Raw genomic sequence first — 21,083 nt, forward strand, 5'->3', positions numbered from 1 at the left:
GAGAAGGTTTTATAATGGAGAAGGTTTATAATGGAGAAGGGTTTATAATTGAGAAAGGTGTATAATGGAGAAGGTTTATAAGGGAGAAGGTTTTATAATGGAGAAGATTTATAACGGAGAAGGATTTATAATGGAGAAGGGTTTATAATGGAGAAGAGTTATAATGGAGAAGGTTTATAATGGAGAAGGTTTATAATGGAGAAGGGTTTATAATGGAGAAGGTTTATAATGGAGAAGGGTTTATAATGGAGAAGGGTTTATAATGGAGAAGCTGAAAAGGACACATCTACCTTCTTCATTGAGGAGGACCACCTTGAACCTCACCAAAAAAGATATTGCCAGGAACTGTCAAGTCCAACAGCCAGCAGAAATAAATCACAGCTTCATTGTGAAACTATTAAGGTCTACAACTGACTGTCTTCTGTTTCAAAATATTTTGTCAGGCCTTTAGTGAGAGATGTGCAGCACTGTCTGGCGCAATGTGTGAGGCCAACACAATGAGTCATTGTGGCTGTGACGGGAGAGAGTGGACTGTTGAAATTCACAGAGGAGGGATATTAGTCACAAGTCGGTGCACTGCTCCCATATCGACAGGACTCTATGTACGGCTAGTCTACTACAAAGAATATGGCACAGGGACAATGGGGCCTTTAAATTATTATTATTATTACGCCTGTTGACCTAAACAAGCCTGTTGACAAGCTGTTCACAGGGCAACTCAACTCAAAGGCAAACATGGACCTCAGATGATGTGGTCATAAGCCAGCTATCTCAACGTGTGTAGAACAGTAATGACATACTCAGTCACTTGTCATAATAGGTATTTGATGTGCTAGGAAAAACAGCAATAATATCCTCCATTTTTAAAGACCAAGGGTTTATTTTTCTTGGTTTTGGTAGATTATACATCCTGCAAATAATCAAATTATGTTGAACTATTTGACAATCCTGTTACAGTTGTGCTCTACACCTTTTTTTTTTCAAAAGACTGGGGCCTCCAGCAATATTATTCTTATTTTTCAATATAATTCCTAATTCCAGAGACATCTCTTCTTCAGTTCTCTTTATTGGAAAATGTTGGTGTCCTTCCAACTCCTGACTTATATATATATCAAATCAAATGAACAGTGCTCTATTGTTGTGCTCATCTCCGTTAGGGCATTATAACCCTTGAGAAAACAAACTATAACACTGGAGAACAAAGCCAAATTACAGGCACAATTTATAAAGCCGAAATCCTCCTGGTCGACTGTGTTCACTGGAGGATAGTCAAAGGAGAAACAACAGCCCGTCTTGCGCTGGAATTCTCGCCTCAGGTAGAGCTCAACAATATCATAACTTTTAGCCTCGTCGTTACGTGCGAGAACGCCTCGCAACTGTGCAAAAGGGAAAGACATACATCAAGCACTGAAATCGCACAGAATCATATGGAAAATTTGCCTGTAGAAAACCGACCTAGCATAATGACAAATATATCAGAGAACATAATGGAAAGTGGTTCCCCCAAACCAAAGTAATCACTCTCATGAAAGAATACATACGAACACTTTTTCAGGGCAATACCAATGCATAGATAACAAACCCACATTTTCTGCAGAAATCACTAGTGTATAGCCCAATGAGCTAAAGCAAAACAAGGACCTTCCAGTACACACTCAAATGTATACATAATGTACAAACAAACATATCAAACAAACCAATATTATACACTCTGCCAAAATTACATATGTTAACATATTTGTATTTACAATAAATATGTTGATTAATATTTCTTGGTACATTCAGAAAAGGCATATGGTTTCAAACAGCAGTATTTAGCAGAAGAGTAAAGTGATTGTGAAAATAGTCTACTCTATAAAAACATGCTATGGCCAGTTGGCAGTATTTTTCTAATATATACATGTACACCTGTATTTTTAGATAATACCAGATTTACTGTATTCCAGCATGCCATAAAACAAAAATGAGATAAATGCTTTAAATTCATTGCAGTTTCTCCCCTATTTTTGTGTCTTCTACTACCAAAATGCTACCAACAATGTTGTTACTGAGAATATGGGACATCATATTGTTATGAGTTATGTTGACATTTAAAAAGAAACAAAAGCTTGTTATTCTCTAACCATTAAGCAATGCTTTGCTTCATGTTTAATGAAATAGATATGAATGCTGTGGATTTTCCACCGATGTCCTCTGTAGTAAATATGTAACTTCAAAGTCAGAGAATGAAAGTTAAGATGAGCACAGCTGGTCTGGATACAAGAACTTCACTACCTCCCTGATCCCATCCTCACAGGTCCTGGGATTGGGAAATCTCTTCTGATCGTCTTCTTCCTCCTTGAATCTTTTCCAAGTCTCTGTGTAAAAAGAACAAAGACATGTGGCTATCCAACAACAGACAAAAAGCAACCCCCCCCCCCCCCAGCAGGAAACAAGATGGTCACTGACAAAGAGAAAAACAGTTGTTTTTTTAATCTGGTGAAATTAAATGAAATTTCCTTTGGTCTACAATATGTCTAGTCTATGACCTTATGTCTACAAATGGTTTGAGCTGTATTGCCCAACTATTCACATTGGCAAGGAAAAGCTCTCCTTAAAAGAAACTAAAAGGATTACAAGATTTATAATTAGAGGACTATTCTACTTTTAATTACTGGAAAACATCACATAAACTCACCTTCACCTAATGTTGCCAGTAAAGTGTAGTTATCTGGATTATCTAGAAGATCTTTCTTCAGAACTTCTCCCGTTTCCATTAATTGTAAAACTCCTGGGAAAAGTGAAAATATAAAATGGGTGATATTCCGAATAGTAAGGTAATCCACTGCTGTAACTTTGTTATTAACACTGCCATGCTAGTGCCCTCTAATACTCCCCCCCCCCCCCTCCTATTACCTCCTACAGTCTTCCATACTTGCACTTCAACTTCAGCAGTCCCTTGACTTTCAATAGCAATTATCCTAACGGTGTCCTCGGTCTGATCCTTTGACGGCGGCTTAACTTTGTACACCGAGAGTTTGTTATGGTCATGTCCAAGATTCGTGTTCATGTAACAGTCAGTCCCGTTGCTCTTAGCTTTAAGTTCTAGGGGCAAGAAACCGAGAGATTACTTGTCTTGTCAAAAACCTATGGTGAAAAAAATGATTGTTCACTACTACCTGGACAAATCTTGCAGCACTTCCCCTCGGTTTTCATGGGATGTTGGCATGGATACTGGCTGGGACATGTGAGGCGTTTGCAGTCCTGCATGCCATCCTTACAGGTACACAGGATGCACTCCAGGACCTTCCCCAGGACTGGGTGCCACACATCACCATGAGAGTAGGTCTTGCCGCTGTATTGGCATGCTGAGAGAAAAATGAAAAAAAAAAAACATTCTTGTATTAAATATTATTACAAATCACAAAGCTGTAAGGGTTATATAGTTTTTTCCCCAATTGTTTACACACAACAATTGGAACTTGAAACCGCAAAACACAGAAACCTGAAACTCGTGTACCAAATCCCTTAATAACCAAGTCTGCAAAATTGCAAGCACAATTCCTGCTGTACACTCAGTTTTCAATTCTATATTACACTTTTTACAAAACACTACACAGTTTTCAACATTAGGCACAACATTCAAAATGAAAATCTCTTTAGTCCCTTTGGAAAGCAACACCAATCACAATGCCAGGCTCTATACACCAATTGGCAACACCCACTCCTCACAGGTGTAAACACTAGTTGCTGAATTGCTCACTTAGCAATCAGAGCTATAGCACTATAAAAAGGCCACAGATGAGCTCTCCTGTTTTAGAGGACAATGGAAGTCAATGGTGAAGCAAGAGCTAGAGGTGAAGGAGTGAGAGTAAGAGGAGGACGAGGATGAGGAAGGACAGTTGTCTCAGATGATATCAGGGCGACATTGGTTGACCATGTGCTCAACCATGGATTGAGTATGAGGGAGGCTGGGCAGAGAGTTCAGCCCAATCTGAGCCGCTACACGGTTGCATACATCATCCGTACACTCAGAAATGAGAACCAGTAAGTTACCTACCATCTACACTATGCTCTTAATGTATGTATACTGTAGTATACTGCAGTCGGACATATCAGTAAGGCCTTTGTTACTCAGTGATTGTTGGCCAATGTTACAGTAATGTCATTTCATATTGAAAGAAAATAGATTATTTTAGCTTACTGTAACCAATAATATCATATTTGTGAACTGAGAGACGGCCAGGCCATGGTGGAAGACACCGGCTGTTCACACCAGAACAGGAGACCGGCTATTGTGAACATGGTGGTGGCAAATAACACCATTAGACTACGAGAAATCCAGAACCAAATAATTGCAGACAACACAATATACAATAACACTCACCAGGTGGGCTTGTCAACATTGGACCGTGTATTACAACGCAACCGAATCCGGATGAAACGGGTCTACAGGATGCCATTTCAGCGAAACTCAGAGCGTTAAAGAACAGCGCTATGAATATGTGCAAGTACTATATACTGTGATTTTACTATCATATCAGCACTGTATAGACACATTACAGTACTGTAATCCAGTGTATTGTGCCTCACCACATTGACCACTCTCGGTCTATGTCACATTGTTGTCTGTTTCAGAGAGTCTTGGAGCTGGATGCCGCTTCAATTCTGCACGTTTATATTTACATTGATGAGGCTGGCTTCAACCTAGCCAAAAGAAGGGGACGGAACATTATTGGCCACTGTGCCATTGTGAATGTCCCTGGACAGGGTGGAAGGAATTTCACCATGTGCGCAGCCGTGCGATGCCAGCAAGGCATCCTCCATCACCATGCCAACCTTGGTCCCTACAACACCGCCCTTCTCATCACATTCCTGGACACACTACATGGCATCCTCATTCCAGCCGAGCAGAGGGGTGGACCAGAGCAGTCCAGTTATGTTGTCTCTTGGGACAACATGAGTTTCCACCGGGCTGCTCTGGTCCGCAACTGGTTCATCGACCACCCACAATTTGTTCTATACCTCCCACCATATTCCCCATTCCTAAATCCAGTTGAAGAGTTTTTTTGGCGATGGAAGGTGTATGAACGCCATCCCCTCACACGCATGCCACTTCTCCAGGCAATGGAGGATGCATGTGGTGAAGTTGTGTGGGGCCTTTCGGAGGCTGGATCCGTCACTCCAGAATATTCTTTCCCTGCTGTTTAGCCAGGGAGAACATGGCTTGTGATGTACAGTATTAACTTCCACAAAGTTTGCTGCTTCAGTGTCTTTAGATATTTTTGTCAGATGTTACTATGGAATACTGAAGCATAATTACAAGCATTTCATAAGTGTCAAAGGCATTTATTGACAATTACATGAAGTTAATGCAAAGAGTCAATATTTGCAGTGTTGACCCTTCTTTTTCAAGACCTCTGCAATCCGCCCTGACATGCTGTCAATTAACTTCTGGGCCACATCCTGACTAATGGCAGCCCATTCTTGCATAATCAAGGCTTGGAGTTTGTGGGTTTTTGTTTGTCCACCCGCCTCTTGAGGATTGACCACAAATTCTCAATGGGATTGAGGTCTGAGGAGTTTCCTGGCCATGGACCCAAAATATCGATGTTTTGTTCCCCGAGCCACTTAGTTATCACTTTTGCCTTATGGCAGGGTGCTCCATCATGCTGGAAAAGGCATTGTTTGTCACCAAACTGTTCCTATATGGTTGGGAGATGTTGCTCTCAGAGGATGTGTTGGTACCATTCTTTATTCATTTCTGTGTTCTTAGGCAAAATTGTGAGTGAGCCCACTCCCTTTGCTGAGAAGCAACCCCACACATGAATGGTCTCAGTATGCTTTACTGTTGGCATGACACAGGACTGATGGTAGCGTTCACCTTGTTATCTCTGGACAAGCTTTTTTCAGGATGCCCCAAACAATCGGAAAGGGGATTCATCAGAGAAAATGACTTTACCCCAGTCCTCAGCAGTCCAATCCCTGTACCTTTTGCAGAATACCAGTCTGAGGTTTTTCCTGGAGAACAGTGGCTTCTTTGATGCCCTTCTTGACAACAGGCCATCCTCCAAAAGTCTTCGCCTCACTGTGCGTGCAGATGCACTCACACCTGCCTGCTGCCATTCCTGAGCAAGCTCTGTACTGGTGGTGCCCCGATCCCGCAGCTGAATCAACTTTTGGAGATGGTCCTGGCACTTGCTGGACTTTCTTGGGTGCCCTGAAGCCTTCTTCACAACAATTGAACTGCTCTCCTTGAAGTTCTTGGTGAGCCGATAAATGGATGATTTAGGTGCAATCTTACTGGCAGCAATATCCTTGCCTGTGAAGCCCTTTTTGTGCAAAGCAATGATGACGGCACGTGTTTTCTTACAGGTAACCATGGTTGACAGAGGAAGAACAATGATTCCAAGCACCACCCTCCTTTTGAAGCTTTCAGTCTGTTATTCGAACTCAATCAGCATGACAGAGTGATCTCCAGCCTTGTCCTCTTTAAACAATCACACCTGTGTTAACAAGAGAATCACTGACACGATGTCAGCTGGTCCTGTTGTGGCAGGGCTGAAATGCAGTGGAAATGTTTTGGGGGGATTCAGTTCATTTGCATGGCAAAGAGAGACTTTGCAATCAATTGCAATTCATCTGATCACTCTTCAAAACATTCTGGAGTATATGCAAATTGCCATCATACAAACTGAGGCAGCAGACTTTGTGAATATTAATATTTGTGTAATTCTCAAAACTTTTGGCCACGACTGTAGATGAGGTGCTGTGGCCAGACCCAAATAGGAGGCAGGATGCAGCCTAATGTCTTATTCCTTACATTTTTCACGTGTTTTTGTCTTTTTGTGTTTTGAAAGAATGAGCCACTTTCCTTTTTTTAATTTTTGTACAGAAAACCCTTTATCTTACCTATTTTTTTTCCTGGTTTTCTCCTTTTGGGTATGGAAAGTGTTATATACAAAACACAATTGTTGGAAATAAATGACAATGTTTTTGTTACGGTATTGCATGTGTGTGTGTTTAATATTGTATATTTGAGTAGGTATACATTACTGTAACAACCTTTTACAACCAGCTACAGTGTAACACTGAAAATGCAAAAGGCATAAACCTACTGATGGGATATTCATAGTAGTGTTTTGTGTTGAGCACATCCATGTGTTGTTGGTTGGTAGACAGATCTATTCATGACGTGTGTGTATGATTTTGATGCAAAAAAAACTATTTTGGAAAGAGATAAAACAGTTTTGAATGCAGTGTTTGCTTTTGCTAGAGATTTGTAGAGTTTAGCATTTTGTGTTTGTGGTTTTGTGTTTTGTGTCGAGAGTTTTGGGGACATGGCCCAAAGATTCGGCAAGCGTGTGGAAACACTGTGTTACATGGACTGCTCAATGACCAGAGAACCGGTCGCCTATTGTAGGCATTGAAAATAGGAGAATTATCAATAAGTCTATTATCAATGTAGGGTGGTCATTAAATTCTCACCCTTCTGGTGGTTTTTCTGCAGCAGGAAATTCACGGTGGTCTCTGCAGCACCTTTGAAGTGGAGTTTGGGCAGGCTCAGGCCTCTGGGAGTACCCCTGACTGTGGATGGAGTAGAACGGACAGAGCGCCCTTGGAGCTGCTCTCCAGCACACTGGTCCAATGAATGCCTCTTGTATATTCACGGACACAAATAGACACAGTTATTACGGGGTTATTTTTGATTCACGTGCAGTTCCAATGCCAATGAGTTAAACCCCCCCCCCCCCCCCTCTAAAATACACTAACACAGGTAGATATGAACATGGACATATGGACAGTACAGATACCTCCCCTCAAATCAAAATCCCCTGCGCACACGGTTTCATCAAAGTTGATTTGCATGTCTCACAAATGAAGATGAAACATTAGTTGTCGTTTTTTTGTTTGTTGACATGACGGTTTTACAAATCTAGAATACTAGAGTCATTAATGAATGAACAGAAAAAGACATACAACGCCTCTGTTCAGCTGTTGGCCTCTATGCTCCACTGATGTGTCCCCATTAATGCCGCCATCTAAACACAGAGAAATTAACAGGAGACATACTTGTTGACTTTGATATTTACTTTAACAGAAAGTATGATGCAACTCTGATGTTGCAAGAAATAAAACGTTAACACCTTTGCACACTAGACAGCAGGTATCTGGGACTGAGAATGGCGAGGAGCAGGTCAGTGGCTGGCAAGTTTTCAGAGCACAGAAGATATTTCCATTCTAAAAACAACAGTGGACAAAAAGGTGAAGGAGAGACAGAAGGGATGTCAGACGTTGCAGAATAGGGTGGCATTGGTTCCCACCGGGCATTGTAGCTACATTAACAGCTCCAGTATTATGGCTAGGTCATATCTAAGTCGTCAGATATGACACACGAGGAAAAACTCCCAGTTACATTCTCAGAATAACGAGCTGTAACGTCAAAGCCTCCATTGTAAAACATCAACACCGTAAACTACAGGAAGAGAGAGAGTGTGTGACTTACAGAACATGTACACATGACACACTGGCTGGTTTGGCGAGATGGGAAGAGGTCGTGGTTGGCAAAGGTGTCCCCCGGTTGGTAGATAGTTCCATTATACTTGCAGGACTTCACCAGGGCTCTCAGGCCAGCTGGAATCCTAGGCTCATCTGAGGAGATAATGGCAAGCACAAAAAAAAAATGTACACGAGTGCCAAAGCAGGATGTTGTTCTTGTTGTATTGTAATGGCAATGTCTGATCCTACCTGTACAGCGAGGGCAGCACTGCTCGGAGTCAGTCACTGGCTTCTCACACTGCAGAGTAGGACACTTAATTGTGTTACATTTCACGTGGCCTGTCTAAGAGAGGGAAACGGTGCATGTTTTACAGGCATACCTTGAAATCCCACCCACCAAAATCTTTTCAAGCGACTGCCAGTATAATAGATAGCGTGTAGCCTAAATCCTCAGCATGCAGTAGCCTACGATCCAATATCACTCCGATTCAGACAGTTTGATTACAGTAGTCTATATGACAGTGTTGTGTGTTCATACTGTATTAAGCTAACCCACAGATGAGACTAAACGGACTAATGGCGTATTCTAACTATATGGGCAAAGTACCTTAGTGCAGGAACAGCGCATACAAAACATGAATCCAAAGGGTTCCAGATAAGGATGCCAGCTGTCTCCTGGACTGTACGTTTTCTCTTTGAAAGTACAGAAAACTGAAGACACTGGGTGCAAAACAAAAGGGAAGGATGGAAGGTAAGAAATCATTTGAGCAGCTGAAGCGTTTACCATATGAAGCAAAGCAGGAGTTTTCATCAACAGAAAATGAAAGAGACTGATCTCATCGAAATATAACGCCTTCGGGAATAAAGATAGTTAAACAAAGTTCTGAAACAAGTTACTGTATGAATACTACACGAACCTTATAGATAGGACAGAAATACGCGCACTGTGTACACTTGCCAAATATAGAAAAAAAAGTTGCAATGATGAAAGTCAGAAGATTAAAAACGACACAAGCGTAGATCATCGCAAGTAGCGGTTGTTGTGTATTCATATAGTAAATCTCAGAATGTTAAATGTTGTTTTTAACTACATCATAGACGCATTTCATCAGTTGCAGGTAACGATTTAACTTTAGATTTGCAGGCCGTCCGTCCTACCTTTCCTTGTTCTTATAACATCACCGCCACAACCAACGAACATACGTATGCAAATTAATAAGAAAATATGCTTCATGTTGCTTGTCAATATGAAATGAAATAGCAGCAACTGCGACAGCAAACCCCAGGACCGTGTAAAACTCCCCATAAAATCATGAATTTATCATTGGTTTTCACGAAGGCGCCTCCTACAGGAAGAATATGCCAATTTATAAACTGGGGTGAAATGAATGACGTGATGCTGTCAAAATTCAGGTCGCCAGGACGTTGAAAGCATATGCTTTCACAGATAGAGGATGAGAATTAATACAAGTATATTAAATTATCTTATGGGTGTTGGTTGTCAAGTAGGCCTACAGTAGGAATAAACCCTATGTTGTCAATTAATTATTTGGAGAAATAAAGCAGACTTACTTTGTCTCTAAAATGCACAGTAGCCCTAACTAGACATTTCGATGACGTCCTAATGAAAACGGGATGGGTGCCTGTGATGTCATAATACAAAATGGGATGGGAGCCTATGATGTCATAATGGAAATGACATGACCTTGAGGTCAACAGCCCGCTGCTTATTTGTTAAAGATTCATGTTCCCATGCCAATAAAGCCCTTGAATTGAATTGAATTGATTCAAAGGCAGATAAGATCTTTCGATAGGGAGAACCGAAGCTCCTACTGGATCACAATGGAACCTGTGCGCTAGTGGCGCTGTTTGCTCAACGGAACGACCAGCGTTCGGGCGGCGGTGGAGGGACACAAAGTCTGAGGCTCAGAGAGAGAGAGGCCACGGCAACTGTCAACTGGGTCCAATGGTTGAGGAATTGAAATGGCAGTGAAAAAGATTAAGCTCACTTCCGCTGTCAAGATAATTTGCAGATGTGAGACGAAGACTGAAGGGCCGATGCACAGTAAATCGTGTTGGAGAATTGCCCAATTAGAAATGACAGTGTGTAATTTTTTAGGTCTCAAAGCAGTAAAACGTATGTAAAGATACTTTTAGGCCTTAATGTATTTTTGTCTCAAGACATCTACCCTCCCTCCTAAAAGGCGAACGCACCTAGTAGGGCTACCAACACACTGCAATGTTATGGGACACGAGAGGAAAGACTATTATTCAACATTATTCCAGCATTTATTTAAACATTCAGGGATTAAAACGATTACTTTCAAACTGCTAGATGCCTTCATGCTGAAATCTTTACAGACTTGGCATGGGGGAAAACACAGAATAAAACAACGACAGCACAGCAATGTCCACATAGCATAGGAAACTCATTCCAATCCTCATTTAAGTGTGACTCACTGATTCAGTTTGACCAGACGAGATTACACAACAGTGGTTTATAGGCAGTCCGATGCCAAACAGTGTTTTGCGTCTTTAAATGAGACACTTCGGCATGAATATGACACCAACAATGAAATTATAACAAAGACATGATGTAGCTGGATCGAATCCCTGAGCTGACAAGGTAAAAAATCTGTCGTTCTGCCCCTGAACAAGGAAGTTAACTGTTCCCCGGTAGGCCGTCATTGTAAATAAGGATTTGTTCTTAACTGACTTGCATAGTTAAATAAAGGTTACATACATTAAAAAAACAACACTAAAAAAACAACACAAAAACGTTCCAATAACAAAATATGCAGTAATTCCTTACTGCAACTAGATGTCGCAAAACAAATTATTTTCCTTGTAAAGAGCAAAAACAGACAAAGGCTAAACTCTCAGCAACCAACTGTTGGCCCTCATATGGCTGTGCTCCGATCCTCTATACTTTCACTGGGAAAGGGACTCATTTGCGTGGGAGAAATGACAGGACACTGGTGTAGATGGAAAGAATGCCAATAGAGAAAATTCTCTAAATTCTCAGACTTACAAGTTACCAATTTGGTTGGAACATGGAATATGAAAATGTCAACCAGTCTAGGACAGAGGACATACATAATTCAAGAACCTTCCATCCATGCCCACGAGTTTCACCTATTATATATGTCCTGGAAAACACGTAGGGTCTTTCAATATACAGCAGTAGTCCAACTGTAGGTTAATACTGTATAAGAACAGATTTGAGGTATTCCCTCTGTGCTCCTCACACATTTTCTCTAAATTCTCTTTTGCACTCAGTCACTTACTCATGCACACACACACACACACACACACACACACACACACACACACACACACACACACACACACACACACACGCACACACACACACACACACTCACACACACACTCTCACACGCACACGCACGCACACACACACACCTACACACGCACGCACACGCCACACACACACACGCACACGCACACACACACACACCCTCTCAGGAGGTGGTACTGCTGCCTGCCCCTGTGTCTTCCGCGCCTGTCTTCTGACGTTTCTTGGCCCGGATCTCATTCATGGCCAATCCTTTTGTTGGCCACTGGTACTGAGGGAAGAGAGACAAATACACGTTGTTATGCGAAGAACAGAGCACAGATCATGAGGAGATGTGATGCACTAAGGAATACAAATCAATACTGAGCCTCTTCACACTCAACCATGCCTGGTCGGCCTCTGGCGTATGTTTATCTATTTTTGTATTTTTTGTTGAACCTTTATTTAACTAGGCCAGTCAGTTAAGACCAAACTCTTATTTACAATGACGTCCTACTAAAAGGCAAAAGGCCTGCTGCGGGGACGGGGGCTGAGATTTAAAATAAATAAATAAATAAATAATATAGAACAAAACACACATCACGACAAGAGAGACAACACTACATAAAGAGAGACCTAAGACAACAACATAGCACGGTAGCAACAAATGACAACACAGCATGGTAGCAACACAACATGACAACAACAAGGTAGCAACACAACATGGTAGCAGCACAAAACGTGGCACAAACATTATTGGACACAGACAACAGCACAAAAGGCAAGAAGGTAGAGACAATATTACATTACACAAAGCAGCCACAACTGTCAGTAAGAGTGTCCATGATTGAGTCTTTTAATGAAGAGATTGAGATAAAACGGTCCAGTTTGAGTGTTTGTTGCAGCTCGTTCCAGTTGCTAGCTGCAGTGAACTGAAAACAGGAGCGACCCAGGGATGTGTGTGCTTTGGGGACCTTTAACAGAATGTGACTGGCAGAACGGGTGTTGTATGTGGAGGATGAGGGCTACAGTAGATATCTCAGATAGGGGTAGTGAGGCCTAAGAGGGTTTTATAAATAAGCATCAACCAGTGGGTCTTGCGACGGGTTTACAGAGATGACTAGTTTACAGAGGAGTATAGAGTGCAGTGATGTGTCCTATAAGGAGCATTGGTGGCAAATCTGATTGCCGAATGGTAAAGATCATCTATCCGTTCGAGAGCACCCTTACCTGCCAATCTATAAATGATGTCTCTGTAATCTAGCATGGGTAGGATGGTCATCTGAATCAGGGTTAGTTTGGCAGCTGCGGTGAAAGAGGAGTGATTACGATAGAGGAAACCAAGTCTAGATTTAACTTTAGCCTGCAGCTTTGATGTGCTGAGAGAAGGACAGTGCACCGTGTAGCCATACTCCCAAGTACTTGTATGAGGTGACTACCTCAAGCTCTAAACCCTCAGAGGTAGTAATCACACCTGTGGGGAGAGGGGCATTCTTCTTACCAAACCACATGACCTTTGTTTTGGAGGTGTTCAGAACAAGGTTACGGGTAGAGAAAGCTTATTGGACATTAAGAAAGCTTTGTTGTAGAGCATTTAACACAAAAATCTGGGGAGGGTCCAGCTGAGTATAAGACTGTATGTGCTGTATCCTTAGCAGCAGAGGTGCCGATCAGATGGCTGTACTTGTCACGGTAATTGGAGCTGGGAGAAACTGCCCTCTTCTGTGTATGTTTGGCTGTCTCCTCTTCCAACGCAGCTTGTTCCTGAAGTGCAGTGGACAGGTTCCACAATCAAAAACTTTCTTAAAGCAACAGCTCTGAACCCAACCTCAAATGAGTACTGTTAGAGTGAGTATATCTAAGGTGGAGCAAGACTCAATTGTGGGAAGCAGAGTGTCCTGTGCTGCTCTTCAGTTTTGTTCCTCAGTGAATGTGAGCGACTGTGTTTGTCTCCAGTCTTACTTTAAGTCTGCGCCTGTAAACAGCTTTCTGGGGGTCCCACTCCATTCCATTCTGGTAAGCCTCCAGCTCATCGTCTGATGGAGCAAACTCCTGCCAGATACATAGGATAAATTCAGTTTATTTTCATTTTGAATACATCTACTCCCGTCTGGTGTTCAACCTTCCCAAGTTCTCTCACGTCACCCCGCTCCTCCGCTCTCTCCACTGGCTTCCAGTTGAAGCTCGCATCCGCTACAAGACCATGGTGCTTGCCTACGGAGCTGTGAGGGGAACGGCACCTCAGTACCTCCAGGCTCTGATCAGGCCCTACACCCAAACAAGGGCACTGCGTTCATCCACCTCTGGCCTGCTCGCCTCCCTACCACTGAGGAAGTACAGTTCCCGCTCAGCCCAGTCAAAACTGTTCGCTGCTCTGGCCCCCCAATGGTGGAACAAACTCCCTCACGACGCCAGGACAGCGGAGTCAATCACCACCTTCCGGAGACACCTGAAACCCCACCTCTTTAAGGAATACCTAGGATAGGATAAAGTAATCCTTCTCCCCCCCTTAAAAGACTTAGATGCACTATTGTAAAGTGGCTGTTCCACTGGATGTCATAAGGTGAAAGCACCAATTTGTAAGTCGCTCTGGATAAGAGCGTCTGCTAAATGACTTAAATGTAAAAAAAAAATGTAAATGTTATGCTTCTGGTAGAACGATAAAATGCACAGCACAACTGAAGGGAAGGGCATGTAGGGGGCATTCGGGAATGATTTAGACCCCTTGACTTTTTCCACATTTTTGTTAAGTTACAGCCTTATTCGTCATACATCTACACACAATAATCCATCATGATGAAGTGAAAACAGTTTTTTTTAGAAATTTTGCAAATGTACTAAAAGTAAAAAACAGAAATATCTTATTTACATAAGTATTTAGACCCTCTGCTATGAGACTCTAAATAGAGCTCAGGTGTACCCTGTTTCCATCGATCATTCTAGAGATTTTTCTACAACTTGATTGGAGTTCAGCTGTGGTAAATTCAATTGATTGGACATGATTTGTAAAGACACAGAAATCAAATCAAATGTTATTTGTCACATACACATGGTTAGCGGATGTTAATGCGAGTGTAGCGAAATGCTTGTGCTTCTAGTTCCGACCATATAGTAATATCTAACAAGCAATCTAACCTAACAATTTCACAACAACTACCTTATACACACAAGTGTAAAGGAATTAATAAGAATATGTACATAAACTATATGAATGAGCGATGGCCGAACGGCATAGGCAAGATGCAGTAGATGGTATAGAGTACAGTATATACATATGAGATGAGTAATGTAGGGTATGTAAACATGATATAAAGTGGCATTGTTTAAAGTGACTAGTGATACGTTTATTACATGCAATTTTTCATTATTAAAGTGGCGAGAGATGAGTCAGTATGTTGGCAGCAGCCACTCAATGTTAGTGAGAGCTGTTTAACAGTCTGATGGCCATGAGATAGAAGCTGTTTTTCAGTCTCTCGGTCCCCGCTTTGATGCTCCTGTACTGACCTCGCCTTCTGGATGATAGCGGGGTGAACAGGCAGTGGCTCGGGTGGTTGTTGTCCTTGATGATCTTTTTGGCCTTCCTGTGACATCGGGTGGTGTAGGTGTCCTGGAGGGCAGGTAGTTTGCCCCCGGTGATGCGTTGTGCAAACCTCACTACCCTCTGGAGAGCCTTACGGTTGTGGGCGGAGCAGTTGCCGTACCAGGCGGTGATACAGCCTGACAGAATGCCCTCGATTGTGCATCTATAAAAGTTTGTGAGTGTTTTTGGTGACAAGACGCATTTCTTCAGCCTCCTGAGGCTTCTTCACCACGCTGTCTGTGTGGGTGGACCATTTCAGTTTGTCCGTGCGAGGGTTGACACATTTAAATGTTTTACTCACGTTGGCTGCAGTGAAGGAGAGCCCAAGAACACCCATCCCAACCGTGAAGCATGGAGGTGGAAACGTCATTCTTTGGGGATGCTTTTCTGCAAAAGGGAGAGGACGACTGCACCGTATTGAGGGGAGGATGGATGGGGCCATGTATCACGAGATCTTGGCCAACAACCTCCTTCCCTCAGTAAGAGCATTGAAGATGGGTCGTGGCTGGGTCTTCCAGCATGACAACGACCCGAAACACACAGCCAGGGCAACTAAGGAGTGGCTCCATAAAAAGCTTCTCAAAGTCCTGGAGTGGCCTAGCCAGTGTCCAGACCTGAACCCAATGGAAAATCTTTGGAGGAAGCTGAAAGTCTGTATTGCCCAGCAACAGCACCGAAACCTGAAGGATCTGGAGGAGGTCTGTATGGAGGAGTGGGCCAAAATCCCTGCTGCAGTGTGTGCAAACCTGGTCAAGAACTACAGGAAACGTATGATCTCTGTCATTTCAAACAAAGGCTTCTGTACCAAACATTAAGTTCTGCTTTTCTGATGTATCAAATATGTATGTCATGCAATAAAATGCTAATTAATTACTTAAAAATCATACAATGTGATGTTCTGAATTTTTGTTTTAGATTTTGTCTCTCACAGTTGAAGTGTACCTATGATAAAAAATTACAGACCTCTACATGCTTTGTAAGTAGAAAAACCTGCAAAATCAGCACTGTATCAACCCCCCCCCCCCCCCCCACTGTATCTATATAAGGTCCCACAGTTGACAGTGCATGTCAGAGCAAAAACCAAGTCATGAGGTCGAAGGAATTGTCCGTAGAGCTCCGAAACAGGATTGTATTGAGGCACAGATCTGGGGAAGGGTACCAAGACCTTTCTGCAGCATTGAAGGTCCCCAAGAACAGTGTCCTCCATCATTCTTAAATGGAAGAAGTTTGGAATCACCAAGACTCTTCCTAGAACTGGCCACCCGGTCAATCGGGGGAGAAGGGCCTTGGTTAGGGAGGTGACCAAGAACCTGATGGTCACTGTGACAGAGCTCCAGAGTTCCTCTGTGGAGAAGGGAGAACCTTCCAGAAGGACAACCATCTCTGCAGCACTCCACCAATCAGGCTTTTATGTTAGAGTGGCCAGACAGAATCCACTCCTCAGTAAAAGGCACATGACAGCCCACTTGGAGTTTGCCAAAAGGCACCTAAAGGACTCTCAGACCATGAGAAACAAGATTCTCTGGTCTGATGAAACCAAGATAGAACTCTTTGGCCTGAATGCCAAGCGTCATGTCTGGAGGAAACCTGGCACCATACCTACTGTGAAGCATGGTGGTGGCTGCATCATGCTGTGGGGATGTTTTTCAGTGGCAGGGTCTGGGAGACTAGTCAGAATTGAGAGAAAGAAGAACAGAGAAAAGTACAGAGAGACCCTGATGAAAACCTGCTCCAGAACGCTCAGGACCTCAGACTGTGGTGAAGGTTCAACTTCTAACGAGACAACGATCCTAAGCACACAGCCAAGACAATGCAGGAGTGGCTTCGGGACAAGTCTGAATGTCCTTGAATGGCGCAGCCAGAGCCCAGACTTGAACCCGATCGAACATCTCTGGAGAGACCTGAAAATAGCTGTGCAGCGACGCTCCCCATCCAACTTGACAGTGTGCCCAGCTTGTAGCGTCATACCAAAGAAGAGTCAACACTGTAATTTCTGCCAAAGGTGCTTCAACAAAGTAATGAGTAAAGGCTCTGAATACTTACTGTATGTAAATGTCATATTTCATTTTTGGGGGGGGGGAATAATGCTGTAACGTAACAAAATGTGTAAAATGTCAATTTGCCAGAATACTTTCCGAATGCACTGTAAATCTAGTGACACTTGAAACTTGAACATAAAGAATACCCAAAGAGGACTGACGTTCTAAAAAAATCCTGATGTATCTGCTCTCCTAATCCTCTCCGAGAGAAAACGATGTTAGACCAGCGTCCTCTGCAACATCATGCCTCTAACAAAGATAGGACGTCAGTCAAAGTTTACATGTAAAGAAAGATGTGCAACTGTTCCATATGATGTTTTATTGCATAGATCATGTCGTCACTTACAATATGCTCCTTTAAATCTTTCCCATGGAATTGAACTTCCTCTTTCGGTTGCCTACTGGCTTCAATGAATTCGGGAACCTCTTTCTCCATCTGAAAAAAGAGCTGGCGGTAAAAGCTAGGTTGATCTTTACCCACAAAAGACCACAACCATTGAAGAATTGGAAACAAAGTAGGGGTTTGGGGCTGAGTTGTCCAAGTTACTGACTGGACATTGATCTGGGTGAGCAGAAAAGAACCCCGTAGACAGAATATAATCCCTCCGCCTGCAGGCAGAGCCTCTCACCCTTCTGCTGAACTCAGCGTTCTTTTTCCTTCTCATCCTGCTGCATCTTCTTCATTCTTGCTGCCTGGTCTGTTGAGAGATAGAAAACAAGGTTATATGATTCAATTGTTTCCATACTGAAAATGTAGGCCTATTAACGTTCATACGAGTGGAATATATATGAATATATCTCCTATACCACTGACTTTTATTGACTAGATATCATTTTGATTGGGTTGATATGATATGGTTTTGGATTTAGTATGGTTGAGTAAATAAAAGGATCATATGCTATAGTTGCTTTAGGTGTAATTCACATATCATTTCCCGATTAGGGACTACTAGCATAGCCTGCATGTGATTTACATATGAACTGTATCATATAATATTCATTATTATCAACTAACGCAGACTGTAAAAGAGGCGGAGCTGCTTTGCATGAACAAACAGCTTCCCACGCAGCACTTGAATGAAGGATAATTTTAGCCAATGAGTGCAATACAATAACAGATTTTTTTTTTTTTTTTTTTACCAATCAGAGACATTTTATTGAACAAGGATGCAATTCACCACAAGTGCAAATACTCGTATGTGACTGGATACCTTTCTGTACAGATTATAAAGAGGTTGGGAATACCACGTAAGGGATCCTGTAACTTTTCATTACAATCAACTAGTTACAAACGAATTGAGGAAAAATGACTATAGATTGATATTGCTGATACCTCGGTCCCTTCGACAGCTCTCTTTGTCGCCCACTGTTGGAGGGTTATCCATTGATTTTAAGATTAAGCCTAAGAGGTCCGCCATCTTGGACTGGATGATCACTACCAGAAGCACGTTGTTTGAAAACATTCGTGGGGGGTAATACGCATGCGCATATCAACAGAAAGAATATTGAAATAAAATCTATTTTTATTGGTCATGTATACAGATTTGAAGATGCTTTCGCAGGTGCAGCGAAATGCTTGTGTTTCTAGCTCCATCAGTGCAGTAGCTAATACATAGCAAAAATAAAATAAACTATACACACATAATCTAGAAAATAAATAGAAATGAAGAAATATTAGAACCAGCAATGTCAGAGACCTGAATGTAAATACAGTATATATACATATAATGATGTGTCCGGCTGTAGGTAATAATACAAGAAACGTTCTAAGCAAATAATGTACGAAATAACATAACAAGAAAACAAAAAAAGATACTGAAAAATTATCTAAGAGCTAGCCAATTCTTTCTTAGAATAATCAACATAACAGGCTATTTACTATAGCCTTCTATGTCTGGACAAATTGTTGGTAGTGAATGTACTGAAATAATATATATTGAATCATCTTTTTTGTTTTGTTTCTTGAGTTTATTTACTGTGCCTTTTTGCTGTTGTCTGATGGTCAATCTACACACAAAAAAACAGACAATAAATTGCAATATTCATGTTAAATAGCTTGTATCAATGAGAACATGTTTTTTTTCATTAAATAAATACATATTAAAACAATGGAAAATTTGAAAGCATTACTATCCCTTTACTTTTCATGAATAAATAAACTAAGCGATTGATCAGTTGAAGGGAGGATGATGTCCTACAGTACAGGTTAAACTACGTATGAAAAGAGGAAATCTGTAAACAGTTGTGGAGGCCAGAAGTCTAGTATACCATGCAGTGTGTATACGGATGCTTTATTGACATTGTATCAGTCAATGTGATTTCTCTGTCAAGCAAATGGAAGGAGCAGCAGGTGAAGAGCTGGACAAGCCCCCTTGTCTGGGAGTCAGACACAGATCTGATCTGTCAGTTTAGATCAGTCTGCTCTGTCTAAAAAAAAAGACCTGGTGGAACTTGAAGGTGCTTGGACGATGGAATCAGACAGAAATTCTGGTTTTCCAGTCTGTGCAGTGCATGTTTTTCAGAGTCCTAACACAAAAAGCTGTCATCATCTGAAACACAACAGAGCCTACTGGTCTGTTACCTTGATGTCTCTCCCTCCCCACTTCTCACTTTTACTCTGTAAAGGTCAGACATCCAGCTGTCTCAGAGTGTTTACTTCAACACAGAGGACACAGAGGAACTGAGCAGAAGAGACAGCAGAGAGGAGTAGGGTTGACAGACTGGTGACAGAGAACAGACTGAAAGGGGAAGATGGGGAAATAGACATAGCGCATAGAGGTGATGTGACGTGCAGTGAGAGAGCAGGCAGATTCACCAGGCCACATCTGTACTATTGCTGGCCGTTAGTCACTCACATTGTGTCTTGCGTCCTGTGGAAAACAATCAATTCCATAAGGTCGAGAAGAGCCTGTAAATGCATTGTGAAAGGGTGTGGCTCCATGAAGGTGTGGCTTTTTACATTTGAACCAAAAAAACGACTACTATTTAAATATGTGGATTGGGAGGCTAACCCTAACATTGAAATAAGACCATAAAGCACACTTTTTCAACAATGTAGATGATTTTGACTTTGTGGGTGGCTCATCTAGTGGAAACCGCTCAGCTTTTTGCCTCCAGGACAAGATTCATCCCAATACATTTCAAACTGCAGTGGGCAGAAATTCATTAAGAAAATTGTTGCTATGGTCTCAACAGAAACCACAGGCTGAATTAACTGAGACTTGCAAAGAGGGAAGAGAGATAGAAAAAGAAGAAAGGCATAGAACAAGGGGGTGACAGGCGCCTGGATAATGTACTGTGGTCTTGACAATGTCCAGGGGCATGGAGGTGGTGATGAGGGTTAGTGGTGAGCAGGTGGTGGTGACCAGTCCATCACACTGGCACAAGGTGGCAATGATGAATGTCTGGTCATCTCCAAAATATCCCTGTCCGTTGCTGCCATGGTAATGATTCTCTTGAGGTTCCCTTCACCCAAGGTTGTCAGCAAAATGCAAACCATCTTGTATTTTTTTCTCTGCCTACACAAAAAAGGATGAGCAGAACCCTTAATGAGTGACTGTGTGAGATGAGCCAAGTAATTAACATCAAATAATGCATATAAGAGATGCATTCAATAGAAAACCACTGGAAGATTTTCTCTAACCTGCTCGTAGCATGCCAATGAAATACTGCACAATATTACCAAACACTT

The 21,083-nt window shown here is 42.0% G+C and overlaps 1 protein-coding gene and 1 pseudogene across 3 annotated transcripts; both read right to left on the reverse strand.

The window, feature by feature from the left end:
* Positions 1 to 1,048: 1,048 nt before the first annotated feature.
* LOC115135584 (chordin-like protein 2) lies at positions 1,049 to 9,817 on the reverse strand. Of its 3 annotated transcripts, none has more exons than XM_029670425.2 (11): positions 9,637 to 9,817; positions 9,086 to 9,198; positions 8,728 to 8,821; positions 8,486 to 8,631; positions 8,127 to 8,220; positions 7,960 to 8,021; positions 7,468 to 7,636; positions 3,159 to 3,347; positions 2,896 to 3,084; positions 2,684 to 2,770; positions 1,049 to 2,357 (listed from the first exon to the last, which is right to left on the reverse strand). In XM_029670425.2, exons 1-11 carry the CDS (start codon positions 9,782 to 9,784, stop codon positions 2,233 to 2,235), a joined length of 1,416 nt encoding a protein of 471 aa, XP_029526285.1. In that variant the 5' UTR covers positions 9,785 to 9,817; the 3' UTR covers positions 1,049 to 2,232. The 3 variants fall into 3 exon arrangements, with proteins under 3 accessions (XP_029526285.1, XP_029526283.1, XP_029526286.1); XM_029670423.2 differs by having other exon boundaries at positions 2,678 to 2,770; XM_029670426.2 differs by lacking the exon at positions 9,637 to 9,817 and adding an exon at positions 9,396 to 9,608 and having other exon boundaries at positions 2,678 to 2,770.
* Positions 9,818 to 11,862: 2,045 nt separating this feature from the next.
* LOC135573712 (sperm-associated antigen 7 homolog) lies at positions 11,863 to 21,081 on the reverse strand (annotated as a pseudogene).
* Positions 21,082 to 21,083: the final 2 nt, after the last annotated feature.

The sequence above is a fragment of the Oncorhynchus nerka genome, linkage group LG10 (genome assembly GCF_034236695.1).
Source record: "Oncorhynchus nerka isolate Pitt River linkage group LG10, Oner_Uvic_2.0, whole genome shotgun sequence".
Lineage (NCBI taxonomy): Eukaryota > Metazoa > Chordata > Actinopteri > Salmoniformes > Salmonidae > Oncorhynchus > Oncorhynchus nerka.

Excerpts from the sequence above, each read along its gene's own strand:
- LOC115135584 (XM_029670423.2), bottom strand. The coding sequence starts at position 9,784 with ATGGGGAGTTTTACACGGTCCTGGGGTTTGCTGTCGCAGTTGCTGCTA. Across the intron at positions 8,221-8,485 it reads GTGTCATGTGTACATGTTCT|AATGGAAATATCTTCTGTGC; the intron begins GTAAGTCACACA and ends TGTTGTTTTTAG. Across the intron at positions 3,085-3,158 it reads GTGCTGCAAGATTTGTCCAG|AACTTAAAGCTAAGAGCAAC; the intron begins GTAGTAGTGAAC and ends TCTTGCCCCTAG.